This window comes from Psammomys obesus, unplaced genomic scaffold (assembly GCF_907164565.1).
Source record: "Psammomys obesus unplaced genomic scaffold, mPsaObe1.curated_primary_1811, whole genome shotgun sequence".
In the NCBI taxonomy this organism is placed as follows: Eukaryota; Metazoa; Chordata; class Mammalia; order Rodentia; family Muridae; genus Psammomys; species Psammomys obesus.
The window spans coordinates 7,687,768-7,715,600 of record NW_026596149.1 but is presented as its reverse complement, the minus strand read 5'-3'; the positions used below and the strand labels follow the sequence as shown (position 1 = coordinate 7,715,600).

The window sequence follows — 27,833 nt, the reverse complement described above, 5'->3', positions numbered from 1 at the left end:
GGAGGGGGAGGAGGAGGAGGAGGAGGAGGAGGAGGAGGAGGAGGAGGGGGAGGAGGAGGAGGGGGAGGGGGAGGGGGAGGAGGAGGAGGAGAGCAAATAGAACGCAAGGGCCATCTGTGAGGACTGCTGCGCTGACTCTGGCTAGGGGCATCCCCTCACTGCCAGGCACATGTGTGTACTTCCCTCAGCTGAGCTTGTCCTCTTTTTTATTTTTATTTTTTATATTAATTACAGTTTATTTACTTTGTATCCCAGCTGTAGCCCCCTCCTTCATTCCCTCCCAATCCTACCCTCCCTCCCTCATCTCCTCCCTGTTCCTCTCTAAATCCACTGATAGGGGAGGTCCTCCTCCCCTTCGATCTAACCCTAGTTTATCAGATCTCTGGCTGCAATGTCCTTCTCTGTGGCCTAGCTAAGCTGCTCCTCCCATGGGGAAGTCAAAGAGCCAGCCACAGAGTTCATGCCAGAGACAGTCCCTGTTCCCCTTACTAGGCAAATCAATTGGATACTGAGTTGCCATGGGCTATGTCCGAGCAGGGGTTCTAGATTATCTCCATGCATGGTCCTTGGTTGGAGAATCAGTTTCAGACAAGCCTCTGTGACTACATGTATTTGGTTTTTGTAGAGCTCCTATCCTCTCCAGGTCTTACTAACTCCCTCTTCTTTCATATAATTCCCTGCACTCTGCCCAAAGTTTGGTCACGAGTCTCAGCTTCTGCTTTGATACATTGCTAGGTAGAGTCTTTCAGAGGCCTTCAGCAATTAAAAACAAGGAAATCATGAAATTTGCAGGCAAATGGTAGGACCTAGAAAAGATCATCCTGAGTGAGGAATCCCAGAAGCAGAAAGACACACATGGCATATACTCACTTATAAGTGGATACTAGACCTATAAGATAGGATAAACATACTAAAATCTGTACACCTAAAGAAGCTAAACAAGAAGGAGGACCCAGAGTAAGATGATCAATCCTTACTTAGAAAGACAAATGGGATGGACATTGGAAGTAGGAGAAAAGGAGAAGTAGGACAGGAGCTTGTACTCTTGATCCAAGGAAGTCCTTATGCAAAAGAAGACAGAAGGTCACCACTCCACAGCCAAAGATAAGACTAGCTGCATGCCCCTCCCACTAAAACTTTTCAACAAGCTCTCAAGAGAAACAAATTAAAGAAACAATACAGTAAAAGAAATTACATAGATGAGAACTGAAATCAAGTAAAATGGAACAGAAATAAAGAAGAATGATACTAAAAATTAACCTCATTCTTTAAATATTAAAACTGGCATAATCTGATTGGCCTGTTCTTTAATCACCTCCCCCTGAGGGGAGAGCAGCCTTACCAGGCCACAGAAGATGACAATGCAGCCATTCCTGATGTGATCTGATAGACTAAGATCAGAAGGAAGGAGAGGAGAACCTCCCCTATCAGTGGACTTGGGGAGGGGCATGTGTGAAGAAGGGGGAGGGAGGATGGGACCAGGAGGGGAGGAGGGAGGGCCTTATGGGGGGATACAAAGTGAATAAACTGTAATTAATAAAATAAATTTAATTATAAAAAAGAAAAAAAAACTGGGCTGGGCGCAGTGGCACACACCAGTAAACTCAGCATTCTGAGAGGCAAAGGTAGTTGGATCTCTGTGAATTCAGGGCCAACCTGATCTACAAAGTGAGTCCAGGACAGCCAAGGCTATACAGAGAAACCTTGTCTCAAAAATAAATAAAAATAAAAAATTATAGATTTTGGCATAAGTTATCAAGCAAAAAGAAAGAATATGGATTATTATTTTTATAAGTGAAAGAGGATGAATCACTATAGAACAATGGTGCAGATAAATTTGACAAATTTGTACACAGCCACAAACTGCCACAGCTGACACAAAAGAAAATGATAAAAGCTTCCATGGCCTCAGTTAATCAAAGTAATTTAATCTGTCATTAAAACATTTCTACAAAGAAAACAGTGCACTCAAATAACCCCTGGTGATAGTCAAGCAAATTAAAGAAACATTTACAGTATTCAGATTTAGGAAATAAGAAGAGATGAGTCTCTGTAGCTCATTTAATGAGACCAAATATTATTGCAATGCTCCAATAAGACAAAACTATTACAGATAATCATGCCTCATAAATACAAACAAAATAGCTGTCATAAAACTTAAATACAACAGTTCCAGAGAATGTGAAAATTATATTATAGCAAACATTCTCACATTGGGGGTATCAGATTGTTTTATGTGAGAAGAAAACAGTCAACATAATCTATCATATTATTTGGTTTTTTTTAATATCTTCTGATTAAATCATTTGGAAAAATCAACACCCATCCTTGATGAAGACTCAGCAAACAGAAATAAAAAGGTGATCTATGAAAAGTCCAGAGCCATCCTCCTTAAGTAGTAGAAGATTAAATAAATGCTTTACAGCCAAAATGAAGAACACAAATACGTCCACCCTCGCCCTTTCTGCTAAACACTGCACAGTCCTACTTACTACAAATAAGAAAGAAGGAGAAAGGACAGGACAGTGTAAAACAGTAATTCACAGTTGTAACCACCAATATATATTATGAAGAACCCAATGAAATTGTGTTGGCACCAATAACTGAGTTTTAAAAGTTTAATATCTGGGGGGGGGGGGGCAAGATGGCGGCGCCGGGAGGACTCTCATTCTGACCAGCAGCACAGCAGGATCGGCACAGTGACCAGCAATCAGAACTCGAGGCCATAAAACACAAGTGATTGTGTTTCTCAGGTGAGAGGATACCCCACAGTAGGGGATTCAATCAGCTGCAACTCACCCGGCTAAACCGAGGAAGAGATTTCGGTTCCACCAGGCGCTTGGTCACCATCCCAGAGCCACACGCCAGCGTGCACTGGTCACTGTCCCAGACTGAACTGTGGCCCCACAACATCACAGACTAGAATTTCCAGGTCAGAGATAACCCCACCGTGCAGGAAACGATTGGGACCAACCTTAGGTCATCCAGACATCCCCTGGAAAAGACTCAGATTCCGCAGGCGCCCCAGGAGCCAGCCCACAGCCAGAGCCGGGGACCCAGGTGCCTGCACAGAGCCCTGCCTGCGTGCCTGATTCGCCACCTCAGATAGAACTGTGGGCCCCAGGACATCAGAGACTGAGTTTCACTGTCAGGTGCAAACCCACAGGGAGGGAAACGGCTGGTCTGATCTCAGATCACTCAGCCGACACCCCCACCCCGAAAAGGTCTCGGGAAAAATTACCCAGTTTAGGCAGATGCCCAGGCTCCCAAAGGCCAGAAAGGCAGAGCCACGTGCATCTGTGCCTGCGGGTTCTACTCGCCATCCCAGACAGAACGGCGGTTCCCAAAGCAAAGACTGGGTGTTCCTGTCAGTAGGAAACCCCACAGTGGGGGTATCATCAGGTCTAATGCTCAGGACACCCAGCACCAAAAGACTTTCTGGATTCAAGCAGACTCTAGACTCTAGCCTTCTACTGCAGGCAGGAGCGCTGTGCTCACCCACCATTATTGAGTACCCCTAGGGCACAGGGCACACAGCTGCATCGTCAGACCTACAAAAACCAGAAAGCCATTACAGCAGCCCTCAGATACTGTGCCAAGAATCAACCAGTTATCCCTAGCTAGACTGACAAAACTGTGGGAATCCCTGGTCCTTCAAGAGGGCTGCACCCAACAATTACACATTAAGAGCAACAGCTGCTGCTCACTAAATTCAGAGCAAGAAACCCAGCAGCAGGGCAGCCATCACCAGGACCTCTCCTGATGAGAGGAGAGCCTTCCTGAATACCACAGTTACCATACAGGTCCATACACCTGAAGTGAACTGTGACAATTCCTGAGAAGCACCACTGTTCAGTTGACCATACCCAAAAAGCAGAGGAGAACTTCAGAACCCCGCCAAGTGGATTCTCCCCGCTCCAGGACTCAGCAGGCACCAGAACTTAACAGACAACACCTGAGACAGAGAGATGGGTTGAGGCCAGCGAAAAAGCACAACCAACAAAAGGCAAAACAACATAGCATCCCCAGAACCCAGTTATCCAGGGACAAGTAGCACTGGACACCCTAACATAAGTGAAATTCAAGAAGATGACCTGACATCTATGTTAATGAAGAGGTTAATGGAGGAAGTAAATAAAATGCGTAAAGAATTAGGGAAAGATATAATAAAACAGATTATGGTCATCCATAAAAAAATTACAGGAAGATGCAGCCAAACAGTCTGTGTCACTGAAAGAAATAAAAGAAACAGAGGAACGTTTAAACAAACAGCTGAAGGAATTGAAGGAAAAACAGGAAAATATAGTCAGACAGGTGAAGGAAATCAACAAAACGGTTCAAGATCTGAAGATAGAATTGGAAGAATTAAAGAAAATACAAACGGAGGAAATCATGGAAAGGGAGAACCTAGGAAAGAAAACAGGAACTACAGAGGTAAACATAACCAACAGACTACAAGATATGGAAGAATCTCAGGTGTGGAAGATACAATGGAAGAAATTGATGTATCCGTCAAAGAAAATAATAAATCTAAAAAATTCCTGACACAAACCATCCAAGAAATCCAAGACAATATAAAAAAGACAAAACCTAAGAATAATAGGTATAGAGGAAAAAGAAGATTCCCTCCTCCAAGGCCCAGAAAATATTTTCAACAAAATCATTGAAGAAAATTTCCCCAACCTAAAGGAGAGGCCAATAAGAATACAAGAGGCCTACAGAACACCCAATAAATTAGACCAGAAAAGAAAATCCTCCCGCCACAAAATAATCAAAACAGTAAGTATACAGAACAAAGAAAAAATATTAAAAGCTGCAAGAGAAAAAGGCCAAGTAACATATAATGGCAAACCCATCAGAATCACACCTGACTTCTCAACAGAAACTATGAAAGCCAGAAGGGCCTGGACGGCTATCATGCAGACCCTAAGAGAACACAGATGTCAGCCTAGGCTACTGTACCCAGCAAAACTCTCAGTCCTCATAGATGGAAAAAACAAGATATTCAATGACAAAAACAAACTTCAAAAATACCTACACACAAATCCAGCGTTACAGAAGATACTAGAAGGAAAAATACAACCCAAGAAACCTACTTTCAAGAAATCATAGGAAATAAATAACCTCACTACAGCAAAACAAAAGTAGCCAAACACATAAACACACTAACATGGCCAACATCAATATCAAAGGATCTAACAGCCACTGGTCATTAATCTCCCTCAACATCAATGGACTCAATTCTCCAATAAAAAGACACAAACTAACAGAATGGATGCGTAAACAAGACCCAACAATCTGTTGCACACAAGAAACACACTTAAATCACAAAGATAGACATTACCTGAGAGTAAAGGGCTGGAAGACAGTTTTCCAAGCAAATGGACCCAAGAAGCAAGCAGGAGTAGCCATCCTAATATCTAATAAAGTAGATTTTCAACAAAAACCAATAAAAAGAGATAGAGAAGGACACTTCATACTCATCAAGGGAAAAATCCACCAGGAAGATATCACAATCCTGAACATCTATGCCCCAAATGCAAGGGTACACACATTTGTAAAAGAAACTTTAATAAAACTTAAACCACACATAGACCCCCACACATTAATAGTGAGAGACTTCAACACTCCACTCTCAACAAAGGACAGGTCAACAAAACAGAAATTAAACAAAGAAACAATAACTCTGACAGAGGTCATGAATCAAATGGACCTCACAGATATATACAGAACCTTTCACCCAAACTCAAAAGAATTTACTTTCTTCTCAGCACCTCATGGAACCTTCTCCAAAATAGACCATGTAGTTGGTCACAAAGCAAGCCTAAACAGATACAAGAAGATTGAAATAATCCCTTGTATCCTATCTGATCACCATGGACTAAAACTGGACCTCAATAACAAAATAACAAAAGGCCTACACACACATGGAAACTGAACAACTTGCTTCTAAATGACAGCTGGGTCAGAGAAGAAATAAAAAAAGAAATTAAAGACTTCCTAGAATTCAATGAAAATGAAGATACAACATACCCAAACTTATGGGACACAGGGAAAGCAGTGCTAAGAGGAAAGTTCATAGCACTAAGTGCCTTCAAAAAGAAATTTGAAACATCTCATGCAAGCAACTTAATGGCTCACTTAAAAACCCTAGAAAAAAAAAGAAGCAGACACACCAAAGAGGAATAGACGGCTGGAAATAATCAAACTCAGGGCTGAAATCAATCAATTAGAAACAAATAAAACAATTCAAGGCATCAATGAAACCAAGAGCTGGTTCTTTGAGAAAATCAACAAGATAGACAAACCCTTAGCCAAACTAACTAAAAGGCAGAAAGAAACTATCCAAATCAACAAAATTCAAAATGAAAAGGGGGACATAACCACAGACACTGAAGAAATCCAAACAATAATTAGGTCTTACTTCCAAAGTCTATATGCCACAAAATTTGAAAATCTAAATGAAATGGACAATTTTCTTGACCGATTCTACATGCAAAAGCTGAATCAAGACCAGGTAAACCAATTAAATAGTCCTATATCCCCTAAGGAAATAGAAGCTGTCATCAAAAGTCTACCATGCAAAAAAAGCCCAGGGCCAGATGGTTTCAGTGCCGATTTCTACCAGACCTTCAAATAAGAGCTAACACCAATACTCTTCTAACTATTCCACAAGATAGAAACAGAAGGAACACTACCAAACTCATTCTATGAAGCCACAGTCACCTTGGTACCTAAACCTCACAAAGACCCAACAAAGAAAGAGAATTTCAGGCCAATCTCCCTCATGAACATTGATGCAAAAATACTCAACAAAATACTTGCAAACCGAATCCAAGAACACATCAAAGACATCATCCACTACGACCAAGTAGGCTTCATCCCAGGCATGCAGGGGTGGTTCAATATACGGAAATCCATCAATGTGATCCACCACATAAACAAACGGAAGGAGAAAAACCACATGATCATCTCCTTAGATGCTGAAAAGGTATTTTACAAAATCCAACATCCATTCATGTTTAAAGTATTGGAGAGAGCAGGGATACAAGGCACATACCTGAACATAGTAAAGGCAATATACAGCAAGCCTATAGCCAACATCAAACTCAATGGAGAGAAACTTAAATCATTCCCACTGAAATCAGGGACAAGGCAAGGTTGTCCACTCTATCCATATCTTTTCAACATTGTTCTTGAAGTCCTAGCTAGAGCAATAAGACAATTGAAGGAGATCAAGGGGATACAAATTGGAAAGGAAGAAGTCAAATTATCACTATTTGCAGATGATATGAGAGTATACCTGAGTGACCCCAAAAACTCTACCAGGGAACTCCTACAGCTGATTAACACCTTCAGCAAATTGGCTGGATACAAAATTATCTCAAAAAAAAAATCAGTAGCCTTCTTGTATACAAAGGACAAAAGGGCTGAGAAAGAAATTAGGGAAACAACACCCTTCACAATAGCCACTAATAACATAGTACCTTGGTGTGAACCTACACAAGCAATTCAAAGACTTGTATGAAAAAAATTCCAGTCTCTGAAGAAAGAATTAGAAGAAGATATAAGAAGATGGAAAGATCTCCCATGCTCATGGCTTGGCAGGATTAACATAGTAAAAATGGCCATCTTACCAAAAGGAATCTACAGATTCAATGCAATTCCCATCAAATTACCAACACAATTCTGTGCAGACCTTGAAGGAAAAATCCGCACCTTCATATGGAACAACAAGAAACCCAGAATTGCTAAAACAATTCTCTACAGTAAAAGATCTTCAGGAGGTATCTCTCCATCCCTGATCTCAAGCTGTACCATAGAGCAACAATACTAAAAACTGCATGGTACTGGCATAGAAACAGACTGGTGGATCAATGGAATCGAACAGAAGACCCTGACATAAATCCACACACTTATGGACACCTGATTTTTGACAAAGATGCCAAATCCATTCAATGGAAAAAAGACAGCATCTTCAACAAATGGTGCTGGTCTAACTGGAAGTCTACATGTAGAAAAATGCAAATAGGTCCATACTTATCACCCTGCACAAAACTAAAGTCCAAGTGGATCAAAGACCTCAACATAAAACTAGACACACTAAACCGCTTAGAAGAAAAAGTGGGGAATACCGTTGAACTCATTGGCATGGGAGACAATTTCCTGAACAGAACACCAACAGCACAGGCTCTAAGAGCAACAATTAATAAATGGGATATCATGAAACTGAAAAGCTTCTGTAAAGCAAAGGATACTGTCCTCAGAACAAAACGACAGTCTACAGATTGGGAAAAGATCTTCACCAACCCTATATCTGACAGAGGGCTAATATCCAGTATATATAAAGAACTAAAGAAGTTAAACAGCAAAAAATCAAGTAATCCAATTATAAAATGGGGTACAGTACTAAACAGAGAATTCTCTGCAGAGGAATATTGAATGGCAGAGAAACACTTAAAGAAATGCTCAACTTCATTAGCCATCAGGGAAATGCAAATCAAAACAACCCTAAGATTTCACCTTATATCCATCAGAATGGCTAAGATCAAAAACTCAAGAGGCAACACATGCAGGAGAGGTTGTGGAGAAAGGGGAACCCTCCTCCACTGCTGGTGGGAATGTAAACTTGTACAACCACTCTGGAAAGCAATCTGGCGCTTTTTCAGACAACTAGGAATAGCGCTTTCTCAAGATCCAGCTATACCACTCCTAGGCATATATCCAAAAGATTCTCAAGTACACAATAAGGACATTTGGTCAACCATATTTGTAGCAGCCTTATTTGTAATAGCCAGAAGCTGGAAACATCCCAGATGCCCCTCAACTGAAGAATGGATGCAGAAATTGTGGTATATCTACACAATGGAATACTACTCAGCAATAAAAAACAAGGAAATCATGAAATTTGCAGGCAAATGGTGGGATCTGGAAAAGATCATCCTGAGTGAGCTATCTCAGAAGCAGAGGGATGCACACAATATATACTCACTCATATAGACATATAACATAGGATAAACCTACTAAAATCTGTACACATAAAGAAACTAATCAAGAGGGAGGACTCTTGCTAAAATGCTCAATTCCTACCCAGAAAGGAAAAGAGGATGGACATCAGAAGAAGGAGAAAAGAGGGAACAAGTCAGGAGTCTGACACAGAGGACTTCTGAAAAGCTCTGCCCTGAAGACTATCAATGTAGATACTGAGACTTATGGGCAACCTTTGGGCAGAGTGCAGGGAATCTTAGGAAAGAAGTGGGAAACAGTAAGATCTGGAGAGGACAGGAACTCCATAAGGAGAGCAACAGAACCAAAAATTCTGAGAACAGAGGTCTTTCCTGAGACTGCTATTCCAACCAAGGACTATGCATGGAGATAACCTAAGACCCCTGCACAGATGTAGCCCATAGCAGTTCAGTATCCAAGTGGGTTCCATTGTGATAGAACAGGGACTGTCTCTGACATGAACTGATTGGCCTGCTCTTTAATTACCTCCCCCTGAGGGGGAAGCAGCATTACCAGGCCACAGAAGAAGACAAGGCAGCCAGTCCTGATGAGGCTTAATTGACTAGGATCAGAAGGAAGAAAAAGAAGTCCTCCCCTATCAGTGGACTTGGGGAGGGGCATGCATGCAGAGGGTGGAGGAAGGGAGGGATTGGGATGGGAGGAGGGAGGGAACCACGGGGGGTGGGAAACAAAGTGAGTAAAGTGTAATTAAAAGAGAAAAATAAAATAAAATAAACAACATAAAAAAGTTTAATATCTGGAAAATCAGCTTAGAATGCATGTATTGGCAAAACTGGAATATAATGCACAAAACAATACACAACAGCATAAAGTACACAATGATCTTAGTAAAAATGTAAAAAATCAACACTAGGAGCTTTAAGATAGTGCTTACAGAAAAAGAGAAGTATGGAAAAACAGCCAATTAAAATATGTTCATGTAGCAGAAGACTCGGTTTGAGATGTCATGCAATCCCAAATTGATCTATGAATTCAACAGGATTTCAGTGAATTAAAAATAAAACAGTAAAAAACAAAAGGCTGTTTCTAAAATGTGTATGGCAATGTAAAGGATCTAAGATCACCAAAGGAAAAGTTTTGAAAATGTCATTGTAGAGAGCTACACTCTACATGTTTATAGAGCAGAAACCTAGAATGCTATGTAGCAGACTGTCCTTTTACTATTAGGCTCAATATGGACATCATGGGATAGAACAGGGACCCCCGAAGCACCCACATAGTACACATGGAAAACCAATGTCAGCAATGGCTTAAAGGCAATTCGGTGCGTGTATGGATAGAGTTGGGGAAGATGAATTCAAGACGCATCCTTTCACAGCTAAACATCACTTTCCTAAATAATGGACTTGGAAACGTAACTTAGACAATACTAGGAAATTAAGGTGAACTGCAGACCTAAAAGCTCAAGCTATGGAACTTCTAGAAGATGCACAGTGGGAAGGTCTCACACTTTTGACAAGCAAACATTTCTTAGATAGGAAACAAAAGCCCACTAACCATAAAATTAAATACACACACATACATCTGCAGACAAAAGAGCAGGTTATGGCAGTTTCAGTACATGTGATCAAGGACATACTTGCATCTCGTATATAGAACTCATGATTCAGTAAACACACACACACACACAACAAGGGGTTTTCCATTAATGGATACCTAACAAAAGATAATATAGGAACTATCAGAACTATGCAAATGAACTCTGTACACCAACACAAAAATCACAAAGCTACATTTTCTACAAATAACCACGTTTTTCTGCCTGACTTGGCATTTTCATAAACTCTTTTGCACAAAGCACTAAGGGTAGGCAAAGGGGAACCCGAGAAGCATGCATAGACCTTCATTCCACGAAGCCAGGACATTAAGGCACAGGAAGAGGGTAGACAGGGGCTGTGGACAGAGGTGTCCATTGCATAGGAAGGTGTGGATTTGTGGCCGCTGCTGTGTCACGCCCCTTCTTGTGTGTTATGTGATGACATGTTGCTGTACAGGCACATTACGGATCAATCGAGGCATATAGATTCTGAAATCATGTAGACTTACCTTCTGAGTGAGTGCCCTGAGTGAACGGCCTCACATCTTCTAGATCCAGCATTCTCAACCTACCTGACATTGCTGCGGCCCTTTAATTCAGTTCATCATGTTGTGGTGACCCCCCGACCACAACATTATTTCCATTACTACTTTATAACTGCAATTTTGATACTGTTATGAATTGTATTGCAAATATCTGTGTTTTCAATGATCTTAGGTGACTCTTGTGAAATGGTCATTCTATCCCAAAGGGGTTATAACCCTCAGGTTGAGAATCACTATTCTAGATATAAGATAAACTGACAAGGAAACAGAATTCTTTATAGGATATGAGAGCCAACATTTTAAAATCAAATATGTGAGGGAAGATACAATTACACATTTTCTTCTCTCAGAAAAGAGAAGTGTAACATTTCACTAGTTTGCTGCCAGGTGGTCATAGTTGCTGCCTTTTCTTTGCACTCACAGATGACCTATCAGAGGGCCATGAATAAGCAGAGCACCTGTAATGAAACTGTATGACAAACCTGGCAAAACCATGGTCCTTTACGTATGTGACATAATTTGTGTGTCTCTGTGTGTATGTATGTGTGTGCATGTGAAGGCCAAAGGTCAATGCTGGTGTTTGCTTTGCCATTTCTGTACCTTAATTTTTGAAATGGGACATTTCACTGAACCCAAAGCTTATGATCCTGCTAGGCGGGCTGTACAGAAAGGCCCAGGAATCCCCCTGCTTCGTCCTGCCCAGCGTTAGGATCACAGGAGCACACGTCCATGCCTGGCTTGTTCACACAAGTGGTGGGACCTAGACTCAAGCAGACACTGGATCACTGGACCGTCCTTCCCACCTCCTGTAATATCCTTTTTACACTGAACGTCTCATTTTATCTCTCCATGTACTGCTGTCAACTTAGTCAGCACCTCTAGTCAAAGAGTGTGGGAGGAAACTCCAAGACATTGAGGTTAAATTTTAACGTTCATTCACTTTGGACACAAGACAACATTTGAACTCTTTATCTTTTCAAATCCTATATTTTTAAAATCATCTCTGCTTTGTCTTTTTGTGTATGTGTTTACATGTGTGTATGTGTGTACTTGTGGGGGGGGGCTATACGTAGAGGCCAGAGGTTGCTTGTCAGATTCTTCTTCATCATCCCGCTGAGCTCTTGAGAAAGGGTCCCCATTTAACCAAGAGCTTGCCATTTGTGCTAGACACCTTGTGGCTAGACAGGAAATCCCTGGATTCTGCTTGCCCCCCCCCCCCCCGCCAGCACTGAGGTGACAGGCTGACAAGTGTGTGCCAACAATCTTGGCTTTATTTTTACATTGGTTCCTGGGGTCTAAACTCGGGTCCTTATACTTATGCAATAAGCACTTTTCCCACTGAACCATCTCCTCAGTTCTATAATCCTAGATTTTTCTACAGAAGGAATGTCAATTTAGACTAGAAAGGAATTAAAAATATCACAATAAGCACTGTTTCATTCTAAGGACCAAGCACACACACACACACACACACACACACACACACAACTAGAAGAGAAGTGCTGGGCTATTTGTACCCACAAACATAACAAAACATTTAAGATTTACTAGAGGAAAGTATAATAGATTTGAAAAAGAAAATTTCTCAAAATATCTCAGCATGTAATATCAGACTGAAGAATACAAACAAGAGAGGCCTGAAATCTACCTAAGGTGTTCCAAGCAGACTGACTCTGCCTGGTCTTACTTTCAATCTACAATGAATAAGACCTCCAATTGTGAGTGTAATAGTTCATTACTACATTTTATAATTTTTAAATGAACAATAAAGACGAAATTCAATTAGATTCATTTGACTTGCCAGGAAAAGTATACCATAGACCTTAATCAGAATTTCTAATTGAGCCTGAGTTTGTAACAAGATAGTCTCTTTTTTCTGAAAAAATTTTTAATGACTGTTAGAGTCTGAAAATGTTGTTCATACCCCATTGAAATTTAAAAATAGAAACAGAATGTTCTCTGCCTGTTTCTTTGAAATAAATCCCCCGTGGTTCTCTTGGTTATCACTGCTTAATCTCGTGCATTCCTGCTCTGGGCTTCAAAGGTTACTGATGAAAACTAGTACTGGGTCAAAGAGGGAATGAGAATGGTGGGAAACCCAGCGGATTTTTATATTTATATTTGTTTATAACACTGTGCCGTGGACGGTGCTTAACCATTTCTCTGGATAATTGTGAAACTCTTCTCCTTGGAAAAAGTAAGAAATGCTCACCACAGTCTTGCTGTAGCCCTGAAGTGACTGACAACAGAAATGAACTACATAGTAAAATCTGGTTGTTTAGTTCGGCTTTTAAACTAGCCAGTTCTTTATTCTTGGGAAGATAGATTTAGTGTTCTAGACTGATATCCCCCTCATTTAAAGATTAATTGGGGTAGATTGTACTTTGGACTTTCTTTTTTTTTTTTTGAGAGACTTTTAATTTTATGTGTATGAGTATTTTTAATTTTTACTCTATTTTTTTAATTAGTTTGTTCACTTTGTATCCCACCTGTAGCCCCCTCTCCTTACCCCTCCCAGTCCCACTGTCCCTCCCTCTTATTCTGCTATGCCCCTTGGACTTTCCTGACACATCCTAAAAGTAAAATTCAGTCATACCTATATAGATTTTCAGACAGATTTCATGAAGAGATGCTACCTTTTCATGGCAAAGTTACTCTGATACTTTTCATTCTGTTTTTTTTTTTTCATCTCCATATTTTTAATGAATAAACTCATGAATGAATTGGGAATTATTTGATAAATAATGGAGTAGTTGTTATATATATAACACTTAATTTTAAAGTTTTAAGTTCATTTCTTCTGTTTTTACTTGTAAATTTCCCTCTTTCTAATTCTGTATTAAATCTATGTATAAGTCACAGATGTTAGTAGGATAGAAGATTCTAACTACAATGGTAAAGTACCAATCATATTATTTCAATATTCAAATATTTTCTACTTTATGCTAGGAAATATTGAAAGTTGATCAGCGTAAAAGAGTTTTTATGAGTTTCTACCCAACATTATTACTTTTGTTATGCCTTTTGTATTTCATCTCCTCAGGCACGTTTGAATAAGAGCTGCAGCAGAATGCTTAGGGAGGGGCAGAGTGAGGACAAGAAGCCAATCTCTTTCCTTCCAGACAAATATTTAAGAACTGACATCATAGCCTTATGGCAGGAACCACAAATGGAAGATTAACTGGATTCAAATCAGGAAATTTTGACTCTACTAAATGAGGGCGGTACAAATTTTGGGGAAATGTCCATGGGCTGTGCTAAGAAACTATCAATACAACCATCATCACTCTAAAAATAACATCTGTTGGAGCAATAAAATAGCTTTCAGGCCATGACTGACTGTGCGATGGTGCTTTGATCTGATCTGATTTCAGTCTACAGAAAATAGCCAGAAGAAGCAGCTAGCAGAAAAGAGAGTCCTCACCTCTGTCCTTCCAGTCAACAGCTCATTTCCCCCAGCCTTCTGGGAGCATTAGCCAACTGCCTGGCCACCACCTACGTAACCTCCAACCTCCAGTCCAGTCTCCTGAGACAGCTGTGCCCTGAGACATTCCACAGGATCAGCCTCAGCACTTCATATGAATTTCTGGATCTCATCAACCGATTGCTATTTCAAGTGATGTGACTGTGTTAACCAGTCCTGTGAGTTCATCCACCAAGACACACAATGACCAGTCAGGTGGTGGAAAGGATGTGCTCCCTCGTCTGTGATTTCAGCTCTGTCTGGACCAAGCAGAGGCTACAGTAATGAGCAACACACAGGCAAGCAGGATATAGTCTTTGAAATTGTTCCTTCAGTGCCCCGCTTTTAGCACTTGGTTCGTCCCTCCCTTCCCCGCCTCCACATTCCTTCCCTTTCCTTTGTTCTTCTGTGTTAAAACAGTTTGGGAGGAATTGAACCTGGTCATGCATGCTGGACATAAGCTGTAGTTGAACAAGCTCCAAATCCTGCTCTCCATATCCTTTTTCCCTTCTGGCTAGTCTACTATTGCTTTGTTGAATTTTACCTGGATCTTATCTTTCTGAATGATTTCATTAAAGTTTTAATTTATCATCCTCCTTCCTAGGTTATGCAAATGGCTCTTGGCTGTCTTGTCCCCTCATATTGCCTTCCAAGCTAGTGCAGTATCAATACAATCATTTTAATCATTACAGAACTATGTTTCATTTTATATACTCTCACAAAAATCTCCATGATATTTTCAGGAGGCCCTGCCTGAGTTACATGTTATTTAAAAAACAACTGGTTTATTCATGCATCAAATTAAAATTATGTTCATATAAGATTAGAACCAGAAAACATTTCAAAGATCATCAAATCTAATCTTTTAATTACACAGATGAGAAAATTGTACCCCACAGAGTTCAACTGACTTACTCCAAATCTAATATTCGGTGTGGTTTGGGGCCAAGCCTATGAGAGAGATGAAAGTACAGAAGTATGGAAAATTGCACACACACTATAATTTCCTGAGAAATCCACTTTGGTTGTTGGCTGTTAACCACTTGAATAAGGCTCAGTGAAAAACGTCAATTACACAACACAACACACTATACTTTCAACCCGTGGGCTCTAACTACTCATGCACCTGGGCTAGAAAACTAGCTGTCTGCTACAGTGAGTTCCACCAGTGTTAATGTACACAGCTCTCTTGCACCCTGGATTTCTAAAGCCATCCTTCCAGAACACAGAAGTTGAATTACTTTTGCCTGGATCAAAGTACACTGACCAAATTCCCTGGAGGAGAAATAAATGGAAAACGGGCTAGAGATTCTGAGTGGGAATTTCTTTTTCTTTATTTATTATGGAAGTAAAGGCTTTAGAAGATAAACACCTCAAAAATGGCTGGACACAGTCTATCAGGCCCAGAAAGCCTTCCCAACCTGTGGAATGCCTGTCAAGTAGAAGTGTTGTGTGCCTGCTGCGCATATGCACTGAAAGCTGCTTTTCTCCAACAAATATTTATGATATGAAAATTAAGGGCCAGAATTCCTAAAAAAGGCACACAGTTCAGGTAGCAGAATTACCCTGTTTTTAAGAAGGTGGACATTGTCTCTATACTTTATTTCTAGCAAGTATCTGTGTGGTTTAGATATGAGGTCTCTTTCGTGATAGAGGAAATGTTACCTGCCGAGGCAGCAATTGCTTCATACTTGATTGAAAAGCCTTCATGGGCAAGAGCTGAGTCAGACACAAATATCAGCTTTATTGAATGCGAACTGCTGGTAAGGGAAGGCGGGATGGATTTTCCACAATATCTGTTCCAAACAAAGAAAGAAGAGATATACAGATTTTTGAACATGTAGTAGATTTGAACTAATTTCCAAAAAAATAGGACATGTAAAGATGATAATGGGTTGTTATCTATTTCCCACAAACCTTGAAACTAAATATATTTCAGTAACTAAATAAACACTTGCTCATGATTCCCTAACTGAGAAAGTTGTGTGTGTCAAGGTGAGTGCCATGAAAAGCTTAATGAAACTGGAAAGCAGGGGCTGCACTACCTGCTGCAGCCTACTGAGGAACTCACTCACACAACTCTAATAAAGGAAATCAAGGCGCTGTAAACTCATCCAGCACAAGCCCTGGATAGCGCCGTCACTCAGGAGCATCATGATTGGGCACATGGTTCATTTGCTCCGTGCCACTTGATCTGTCCGGTTCACATAGTTTCTAACTTCTTGATCAGGTAATACGCTGTGCATTAGCACGGGGAATAGTGCCTGGACAGTGAACTCCGTGTAAGCTGTCTGTCTTTAAACAGCTCGCTTTGGGAAAGGTAAAAGTGGGATTATCAAACAATGTCATTGTTCCTTCAGAACAAAGAAAGTTTTACTCAGAAAATCTGTTCTAGTAATGCTGTAAACACAACTACAATAAATGACATTATGCCATGGTATTTTATTTTGAGAAACACCTGTAAATTAAAAAGCCAAGAAAAATAGAAATTTTAAGCCAATGCATGCTTGGAACAAAAGAGAAAAAATAAAATGGAACCAAAAAATAAGCTGAAATGTTAAATATGAGAAATAGGAAAATTAAAGAAGTTTGTTGTAGACTAGGATTCTAGTGCTAACAGAGATTTGCCATCTTAACAAGACTGAAGGCAGATAAGTAAGTGCGCATGCACACATGGCCATGTAGCCTATGCTGTGACATGATCATTGAAGATTATCCCCTCAGCAAAAATTCCATTTTTGTCATGGTTAAAAATACCCAGGTATTACTCTAAAAAAGTAAAGCTTTAAAAGATGAAAGACTAACATAAGAAGCAAAAGAGGGTGAGAAGCAGTAAATTTGAAATTTGGAGACTGATTTAAAAGAATGTTACAGGTTAATGGATAAAAAAAAAAGATATCAGAAAAAAATTTAAAAAGAAGCAATTAGAGGAGGCTGGAGAGATGGCTCAGTGGTTGTGTGCACTAGCTTCTCTTATAGAGGATGTGGGTTCAAGTCCCAGCATCCACAGAGGGAGCTTAGTACTGGCCTGTAACTCCAGTTACAGGGAATCAGATCCTGGCCTCTCTGGGCATCATGCATGAGGTAGAGAGGCATACAGACAGACAATAAACTGGTACACAATGAATTAATGAATAAGCAAACAAATGAACAAATAAATAACTATTTAAAAAGCAATCAGAGGAACCCTGTTTTCAATACAAGCTTAGAGGCTGCGTTTAACTCTGCACTCAAAAGTCTGAAACCCTAGGGAAAACATATAAGTGCCTCTCAAGACAGGAAATTTCAAATGAGGAAGGAAAACCCTCAAGGTCAGTAAATAAATGAATTAAAATGGAAACTGCAAAGAACTAACTTGGGTTCATGTAACTTAATATTCCAGGACAAAGTCCAAGAATATTTTTTACAAGAACGTATAATGGCTGGTACCAAAAACATAAAATTAAAAATTCTAAACAGCCTATCAAATATTATCAAGTACAAATGAAACAGGAAAGTATAACTCAAAATCAGAGAGAATAATCCACTAAAACAGTAAATAATTACATAATCACTGAATGAGTAAAGATATTAAAATAATTAAACTATATCACATAGATCTAGAAGGTATGGAAAAACCAATATATAGAAGTACAGACTATACATAGTCATGTGGTAAAAAATGCTGGGAAACCCAAGCATGCATAAGCAGAAAAATGAGATAAAAATCAATTCAAAGTAAGTTAAAGAGTTAAATGTGAGAAGCGAAGCAACTAGTCCAGAGGAATACAGGAAAGACACTTTATAATATTGGTCTGGATAAGAAATTCTATAACTATGACCTCAAAAGCACAGGCAAGCCAAGACAGACAGGTAGGAGTCTAGCAATCTACACACCCTCTGCACAGATAAGAACCCAGCAAAATAGAGACTTAGCCCACTGAATGGGAATTACTAGCAAGCTACACATTGGAGAAGGAAACAGTTAATATCCAAGATATAAGAAGAACACAAACCACTTCTTGACAACAAGAAGCATATACTCTGATCAAAACGATGGGCAAAAGCCTTGAATAGGCAGTATTCCAAAGAAGGCATGGAGGTGAGTCATCAATCTATGAAAAAGGGGTGTTACTTATTCATTAACAAAGATGCAAAAACCAAGACCACAATGATTCTATCAGTGTCTTAGTCACTGTTCTATTGCTGTGAATAGACACCATGACCAAGGCAATACTTAATAGAAAGCGTTAAATTGGGGGCTTGCTCACAGCTTCAGAGGGCTAGCCCATTATCATCATGACAGGAAGCAGACAGCATGGTGCTTTAAGTAATAGCTTAGAGCTTTGCACCCTGATCACCAGGCAGCAGCAGAGAATGCTGGAGCTGGAGTGAGCTTTGGAAACCTTGAAACTACTCCCCGTGACATCTCTCCTCCATCAAGGCCACACCTACATTAACAAGGCCACGACTCCCAATCCCTCTCAGACAGTTCCATTAGGTAGGGACCAAACATTCAAACATATGGATGTATGGAGCCATTCTCACTCAAACCTTGACAATCTCATCCTGTCATGATGGCTATTATACAAAATAGATAGCAGTTGTTGGTACTGTAGAGAAAAAATAACCCTTATGCATTGTCAGTGGGTATATGAACAAGCCATTATGGAAAACCATATAGACGTTTTTCAAAAAATTAAAAATGTAACTATCTTGTAGTCAAGTGATTTTACTACTGAGGCTTTACCTGAAGGGATACAGTCTTCAGTATCATCAGTATGCTGAAGAGGTAACTTCATTCTCATGCTCATTATACCAATGATATAGAAACACACTGTGTCCATCAACAGATGAATGAATAAAGAAAATGTGGTACTGGCCAATGATATATACCATAGAACACTGTTTTATAAGGAATGAAATCTTGCCATTCAGAACAAAATAGATAAACTTGGAGAATGTTATATTAAGTTAAATAAGCCAAGCACAGAAATAGAAGTAGTACGTGATCTCACTGATAAATGAATTCTAAAAGAGTAAAGGGTGCAATGGCGCTTACCAGAGCTTAGGGGATTGGGATAGGAGTAAATAAGTAAAGATGTTGGTAAAAGACAGGTAATGTAATTCAAGTTAAAAAGGAGAAGAAATGCTGAGACATCTCTCACATAGCAGTGTGACTATAGTAGATGGCACATATCTTTCAAACATATACACAATGTGGATATTTTGTGTTATTGCCAGTGAAGTGGTGACTATACTAAATTATGTATTCATCAGTAAGGTAAATCTTATTATTCCATGCACTCTCCTTCAGTATATGCCAGTATGCAAGGTCAAAATATGCTGCCAGTTTATAAAACAAACAAAAATGGATATAAAATGATGTAAGTACATTACTATCTTTGTTCATCTGTGCTGTGTACAAAAATATATATGGCAAGTTTCAAGGTTCAGCATAAAACAACAAAATATTCTCACCTCCCGAGAAATTTCTGATCAACAGTGTCATAAATTTCCAGGTAGTCTTTTGTGCAGCTGTAATGAAACTCCAGGTAAAATGAATTGAACTCCAAACGAATCAGTTGGCCACGCTGGACTACTATATGCCAAGTACAATTTACACCACTTGGGTAAACATTTGGATGACCAGGACTTTCAATGATTCCTGTTGGTGCTGTGAGAACTTCTCCACATTCTATTAAATAATAAATCATCATCACCAATCATCATCATTATCATCATCACAACAATTAATGAACAAGTTACATGGATCACAAAATAAACTGTGCTATCATACTCTATTAAAAGCGCAAAAGAGAAACAGCTGCTTCTTACATGCCACTTACAATAACTTATTTCTTTCATATATCTATAGATACATGGTAACGATTGCTAAGTATTTGTTGAAAGCACAGTCTTTGTTTTTAAGTGTACCTTATAATTTTTCACTAAATAATGACTTTTATATAATTTACTTATTGTAAGTAACTTGTATTTTCAGAGGTAGAAATTGAACCCGGAGGCTTACACATGTAGACAAACACCCCTAGTTCAATTGTCCACTTATTCTGATAGCAGCTTAAAAGGGGGGAGGCAGGGAAAGACATGCTCCTACCTAAATTGTCAGCACTGAATTTAGCTGTGAAGCCACGATTTTCCATAGAAGAGCTTTTCACAAATGTGACATAAAAAACATTATACACAGATGTTATAAATGATGGTACTTTTGTGCCACAAAACTTCTCATTTCCAGGAGATCCCAAGACAGAACTGGCACCAATCTAAGGAAAAACGCATATATGCAAGTTAATTTTTGAAAAATTGCTGCCCTTGGTGGGGAAGCTACTGGCAATCAGTAGCTGTGGAGGGAGTGCAGAATGAGTCTCTCTGGGGGACTGGGAGAAGACCAAGTTTTATTTCTTGCTTTACATTCAGGATGCATTTTTATTCTCGCATCACTGCTCTGGTGAGAGTTTTCAGCATAATGCTGAGCAGAAATGAAGCGTTGACACGCCTCTCTTTAACCAGTCATTGAGGCAGAGCTTTCGTCCCTCCATCACTGTGTATGATGGTGTCGATGCCCTCTTTGATGCCTTATAGCAAATTATGAAAGTTCTTCTCATGGTTCTTTTTTTTTCAGACTATTTTTATTATAGGAAGAAGGTAGATTCTGTCTAGTGGTTTCTGTGCTTTCTATTGAGTAAATATATTGTCTTTTAATTTATTGATACTATTCTACTTTACATTATAATTTTCACTGATTTTTAGGACATAAAAATCTACACATACTATTATAAATCACCCAATCACCCTTCTTCATGGCATTTAGTCATATTCCATTTATATATATATATATATATATATATATATATATATATATATATATATATACACATATATATATATTTACTGGATTCTATTAAGTAGCATTCTGCTGGGAAATTTCATATCTATATTTATGAGATAATGGTCTGTACTAACAATGGTCCTCTTTGTATAAATATGATACCTTTAGTAATAATTCAACAGCTTTTCACTCTTACCTCAATGTAATCAGTATCACAGGAGGCAGAACTTCCAGTCTGGAAGTCAGTGAAGTTGAGAAGAACAACTTGTCTTGGGGGTTGGGAGATGGTCCACCTACAGGTTCTTTGTCCAGGATATGCATTAGGATAAAAAGGTGAGCGAATGACTCCTTCTCCTCTTACTTCACCCCCACAAGCTGTAAATAAAAAGGTGGTAACCATATTTGTTCAGAAATAATTTTTGACCTCAATTTCATTACAAATCTAACTTGGCCTAAAAATGCAGACTGTGACACTTTTATGGAAATATTCTTCCTGCCACTCAAGAAATATAATAACTAAAATAAATTTAAAAATTAAAATGTTAAAATAATGTGTAAATTTGACATTTAAAAAGCATGTAGGGAAGGACAGTGAGGGGGCTAGAAAGATGGCCGATCAGTTCAGAGCACTGGCTGCTCTTACAGAAGATATGGGTTTGAGTCTCAGCACCCACAAGTCAGCTCACAAACAGTTGTAACCCCAGTCCCTAGAGACCCGACACTTCTCCTAGCCTCTGAGAGCATGAGGCACACATTCTGTGTCTAGACATTTTATATAGGCAAAAAGCTCATTCACATAAATTAATAAAAAAAATAAATAGAAATGAGAACATAGTCGATAAAGTGCTTGTTGCATTTGCATGGATTCTGGGGGACAAGGGTAGGAAGGGGCGAGCACAGATACAGATATGCCTGGAGCTCACTGGCCCTCCAATCCATCCAAATCGGAGCTCAGTGTAAGGGACTCTGTCTCAATAAGGTGGAAAGGAATTGAGGAAGAGATTAGCATCAACATCTTGGCCTCAATCGGCACCACACACACACACACACACACATATACACGCACACACACACACACACACACACACACACACACACGTAAGCAGTAGTTTCCTTACCAACTTGATAGTCAGCTCTGAAACTAGCTTTCTGGACTAAAGGGTCTATTCTCAATCTGATCCAGACATTATTAGAAATTGATCTAATGGGAAACTGGGTTTCGTTGCCACAGATCTTTCGAAGTAAGCTGCTATGGTCTCCAACCTACGAAGAAAAGTAAAGAAGGATTTATAATCTAATTTGGAAAATGACTTTAGTTGTGGTAGTATGTGAGAACTAGTCAATGGCACATTCAAAATAAGCACAAGTTTAATTTAGGTAGTATCTCTATTACATTTAAGAAGTAGTTAGTAGGTCAATTTTAGCACAGAGTGGTACTAAATAATGACACAGTCTTAAGCCAATACAGTACATAATTGCATAATTCTTAAAATGTCCTAATTTCCATGTTATCAAAGAAACAAATCTGTAACTGCAGATAGTTTCCCCAAACAATAAAAATCAAGAACAAATCATGTCAAAACATGAAATTTCAACTAAATTTTTAATTCAAGGAATAAACTGTGTTATCAAAAACATAAAAAATGGGCAAGAGAAAAAGCAAGAGAACTAGAGAGAAGCCTAGAGAATCAATACTAAAAACTTAAAATAAACCATTAAAAGAAAAAGAAAAAGCTAAAAGTAAAATCTAATAATTTAAATACAAAAGAAAGCAGAATCGAAAGTACACCAAAAAAACAAATTTTTAAAGGAGGGTTGGGAATGGGACATCAGAGGCAAATTTTAGACAAACCTAATAAGAAAATAAAAATTATATCTAAGATCACAAAATAAATTATAAACATATTACAGAGTCTAAGAAACATGAAATGAATTAAATACAATTCTGTAAGAAAGTCTTCTCCCACGTATTTGAATGTCGAAGTTAGATTATTTTTGTAAAATTATATAGATTGCTAAAAGGATCCAAATAAGAGGAAATTGGGAATAGCTGATCCCTGGATGAAATGGATTATCACTACATAGTTCCTTCACCTGTGTCCCCTGAGAGGGAAGCATTGTGAAAAGATGCTGTGTATTTGCTCAGCCATTTTGCACATAAGGAACAGATAATTCCCATGTGTAACTCCTCAAAAACCCAGGCATGGTACAATTCTCTATTACCAAATAAAACAAGAGCCATGGATCAATTTTACTTATTAATATAGATTCATATCCTAAACAATGTTCTAGAAAAATAAATTTACAGACCATTGCTAGCCTTGTATACCAAACAACATGACAGCTCTATAGGTGCCAAAATGTCTGCCAGCACTTTTGATTTACTGAAACACAGTGGACTGGTGAGGTGGCTCATTGAGTAAAGGCCCTTGATGCTAAGGCTAGTGAGCTGAATTTGATCCCCGGGACTAACATGGTGAAAGGAGAGAAGTGATTCCATTATATTGTTCTCTGATTTCCATGTGTATGCTACAGTGCAACCCCACCCCCAACACAATAAACAAACAAATACATGTAATAAAAATTACAGCAAAACTAATGTCATCACTCCGCACCTTTCAGTGCAGTGGCCATGAACTATGTCAATGGGCCCGTTTATGTCCCCATCTGTCCCCAGCCTCCTGTCTTAATAATTTCAGCAAGTTACTACATCAAAGCTTAGCTAATGAGATGGAAAGGAGGACACGAGACAACAGTGAAATTTCCCAAGATTTCTGGTAATAAAAGAAATAATAACAGAAGAGCTGAAGAAGAGCTCTTGTTCTTTCTGATATTTCTAAAGGTGAAACACTGGAAACTCTTTCCACCGTTGCGACCTGTACAAAGATCCATGAGACTCTAGTTCCATGAACTTATCCTAGAGGATGGAGTAGCCCCAGCATTAATCCACTCTCAGCTAGCCCTATTCAGGTATCAGTAAAAAGCAGGCAGGAGTGCCTCGGGACAGTCTGTGCTCACAGACAGGCACAGACACTTTCTGGAGACATGGCATGTGTGGCGTGTGGCGTGTGGCGTGTGATGTCTGTGCAGCAGCAGGCCTCAGCTAGTGCTGCTCAGTGGGCACCATAATTAGGCATTTGGGAAACTGTGAGGACACTTTTTGTTTTTCTGTTTTTATCTATTTTTCTGATTTTGGTGGGCAAGACCAGCATAGAGTAGTTAAGAATGACACCATGGGAGAGTTTGAAATGTGATGGTCAAAACACACGGATTCCCTAACATCCTGTGTGTCACATAGGTGAAAGCTTTGCTGTGAAGCACAAAAATCTAGTCCACTTTTACATATTAAACATAAAGTACTTTTGGAAATGATAAATATTGGCAGTTTCCCAGGATGATTGGTGGAACGCAAATGAAAAAGCACTTCTGTCTTCCTCCTGGAAAACTGCCAAGAGTGTCCCACTTTTCAGAGAAATCAGTCACCAGCCCACACAGCCGCATTGGGCCACGTTTATTCTAGAGAATTCCTGGCCATTTAGGAGACAGACAGCTGACTGTCTTGTCTATGGCTGAAGCTCTCCCAGGCTTCTCACATATTGGAATAAATGTGTTTTTCATTTTGTTGCCTTACTTTTATTCATAACTTAATGATTTTAATACAATGAGTAGAACTCTATATAGTCTCAGAGAAATGAGAAAGTAGCCCATCAGTATCTAACAAAAACAAAACAATACTGTAAATAGGTATTTATAGTATTTGACAAATTCTTGTTGATCAATTAGTGTGAAAGTGCCAATCTTAGAGTATTCAGTCTTTAACGGAGGCAGCATACTGCTACTGCCCTTGAAGACTAGAACACATGAAACACGAGTAAGATAGTGAGTGAGTGCCCTGCTCTCTAATCCCCCAGGTTCTATTTGCTGCTTCTATGATCGTTGTCTCTCTTTCCTATTAGTCCATTAGGAGATGACAAGAAGGAAGAAGCAGCCAGACAAGCATGCTGAAGTGAGCCAGTCCCCTGGGTCCTGATTAATGAAATTCAAGGACGTTAGCAAGGAGAATGAAGCTGCCATCCAGATGTTAGAAGAGCAACTTACAGGCCACAAGGGCCCCAAACCTGGAAGGTACAATTGATTTTGGCAGTGTTTCTCTTTGTGGAAGGAAACCTTATTAATTCTGAAAGCCTCTACTCTCTCTGGACCCAGGCATAGCAATACTTTAACCACCACATTTTAAAGAGAGATACTGGAATCAAGTTAATAAAATGAAATAACTGACTCTAAATGTATTTGTACTTCACAACCTAGCACTTGTAAATTAGTACTGTCATTAAAAAAGCAACCAAACAAACAAACAAAGAAAAAAGCCCTCTTTCCTTTGTGCTTGAAGGTAAAATAAGTGATTCCATATTGCGTAACTACTGGCTTCTATTGTGAGATAGGAGTGAAATGTGTTCTCTGCCATGAGGCTTGCCCTGTCTCCAGATGTGCAGCTAACACTTAGCCCTCCCGTTGACTGTGAGCTTCACCACAGATTGCTCAGCCTCAGGAATGCAAGTGGATGTGATTAATCCATTTCCACATAGAGGCTTTGGCTGTCATGGGTGACTCAAGCACTGTTTCCTTTTCCTCCGCAGAGACCAGGAGCCTGGGTCCTACAAAGCCCTAGAAGCCAGCAGCAGAGCCTCGAGCAAGACGGATTCCAAGCCAACATACTGCCGGGGCAGAAAACAAACCCAGTAACGAAGCACGGGTGGTTTTTGCTTGTTATCACTTTTGACTTCCACGGGGAGTGTTGCAAATAGCTTTTTATAGCACATCTTAAAGAACAATAACTAATATTGAAAGTGGGTTGTAGTAAGTTTTCTCTTCTTTTAAGAAGTCATGGATATCATGCAATGATCACTTTCAGAGGGAGTACAGGAAGTTCGTCAATTCAGTGGTCACATTTGCAAAGGAACCACGGGGGTAGTGCAAAACACCAGAGTTCTATGAAAAAGGCTCAGGTTTCAAGGAAAGTTATTTTGTGTATGTGTGGATATTTGTGTTTGTATAGGTGAACATGCACTTGAGGATGCGTGTGTGTGTGTGTGTGTGTGTGTGTGTGTGTGCGTGCGTGCGCGTGCGTGCATGCGTGTGTGTGTGTGTGTGTGTGTGTGTGTGTGTGTGTGTAAGGGGTAATACACACGTGGAGGCCAAAGGATATCTTAGAGTGTCATCCTCAAGTACATCATCTGCTTCCTTTGGTAGAGGGTTTTTCACTGGCACAGAGCTCACAAATTAGGTTAGACCTGCTGACCTCAGGGAGCTTCATGTCTTGAACATACCAGCGCTGGGATCACAAACATGCCATCTCACATAGGAAAGGAGTCAAACTCAGGCTCTCATGCTTGCAAGGTAAGTTGTTTTCTAACTAAGAATTGCTGCCTGCCTCTCAAGGATTTATGCGTTCATTCTGTAAATACTGAATGCTACAAATCCTGAGCCTCAGGACAGAATGAGTAGCCCAGCTATTAAGCCTATGAAGTATTACAAATGGCATTTATTGGCTAAACCAGCTCCTAAAGAAAACTACTCACTAAAACCTGAGATCTTATAAAGTGACTATTTCCTGTACAGAGAGCTAAGATTTACTGGGCTGCAAAACACAATTCCTACGTTCAGTGTGAATTCCAGAGCTGAGTAAGCAGTAGGCTTTGACATCTGGAATAGATCAAGTCCCAAGCCATGCCTTAATGCACGCATGCATTTCTCTGTATGCTAACTATCCAGTTTTACTTTACACTACAAATTCTAAAATATATTTAAGTATGAAATCTTAATTCAAAACAAACCAAATATTCTGAAACTAAGAGCTTTGGCTCATCCCGTGGCTGAAATCACAACCTGACCATACGGTAACATTCAATGTGTGAACATACTCCCTGCACATTGAATTGCAGGCTGATGCCTCCTCAGTGGCAGAGGGACTCGATCTTAGAAGCTGTGCTAGGCTAATTTAGGTGAGTAGAAAGGGACTGTGGATTCACCCCAAAATGAGAGAATGACATGCTAGGGATAGAAGGTGAGACACGTCAGGCACAGCCTAATACTTTTTCTGGGATTATAATTATATTATTATTGGCTCTTACTATCCTTCATTGGCATTTGGATCACTTTGTGGCCAGAATTTCAGCATTTTGTGAGACTGCAGCATCTTTTGTAGTCTCGCAAAAGAGTGTTGGCTCCAATATCTCTATCAATAAATTATTTATTAGATTTTTAAACTGACTTTCTAAAATCAAGTAAATTTAATGTATTTTCCTTAGAATTCTCTTCTCTGCTGATTAGAAGTCAGCATGGAAGCCTTCCTCTTCTCCTTCTCATCATTCTCCTCATTGTGCTGTAGTGGCCACTCGCTGGGAGTATGCACAGTGCTAGGAGCCTTCTGAT

The 27,833-nt window shown here is 39.5% G+C and overlaps 1 protein-coding gene across 2 annotated transcripts in view; it reads right to left on the bottom strand.

Annotated features, from left to right (window-relative positions):
• The window catches only part of Cubn (cubilin), a 226,607-nt gene that overhangs the window by 159,272 nt on the left and 39,502 nt on the right, over positions 1-27,833 (bottom strand). For both annotated transcript variants that reach the window (XM_055593908.1, XM_055593909.1), the window contains 5 exons: positions 22,520-22,664; positions 21,598-21,776; positions 20,670-20,835; positions 20,033-20,249; positions 16,238-16,368 (listed from right to left, as the gene is read on the bottom strand). In XM_055593908.1, coding sequence (XP_055449883.1) covers positions 16,238-16,368; positions 20,033-20,249; positions 20,670-20,835; positions 21,598-21,776; positions 22,520-22,664 — 838 coding nt within the window. The remainder of the gene's footprint in view (positions 1-16,237; positions 16,369-20,032; positions 20,250-20,669; positions 20,836-21,597; positions 21,777-22,519; positions 22,665-27,833) is intronic.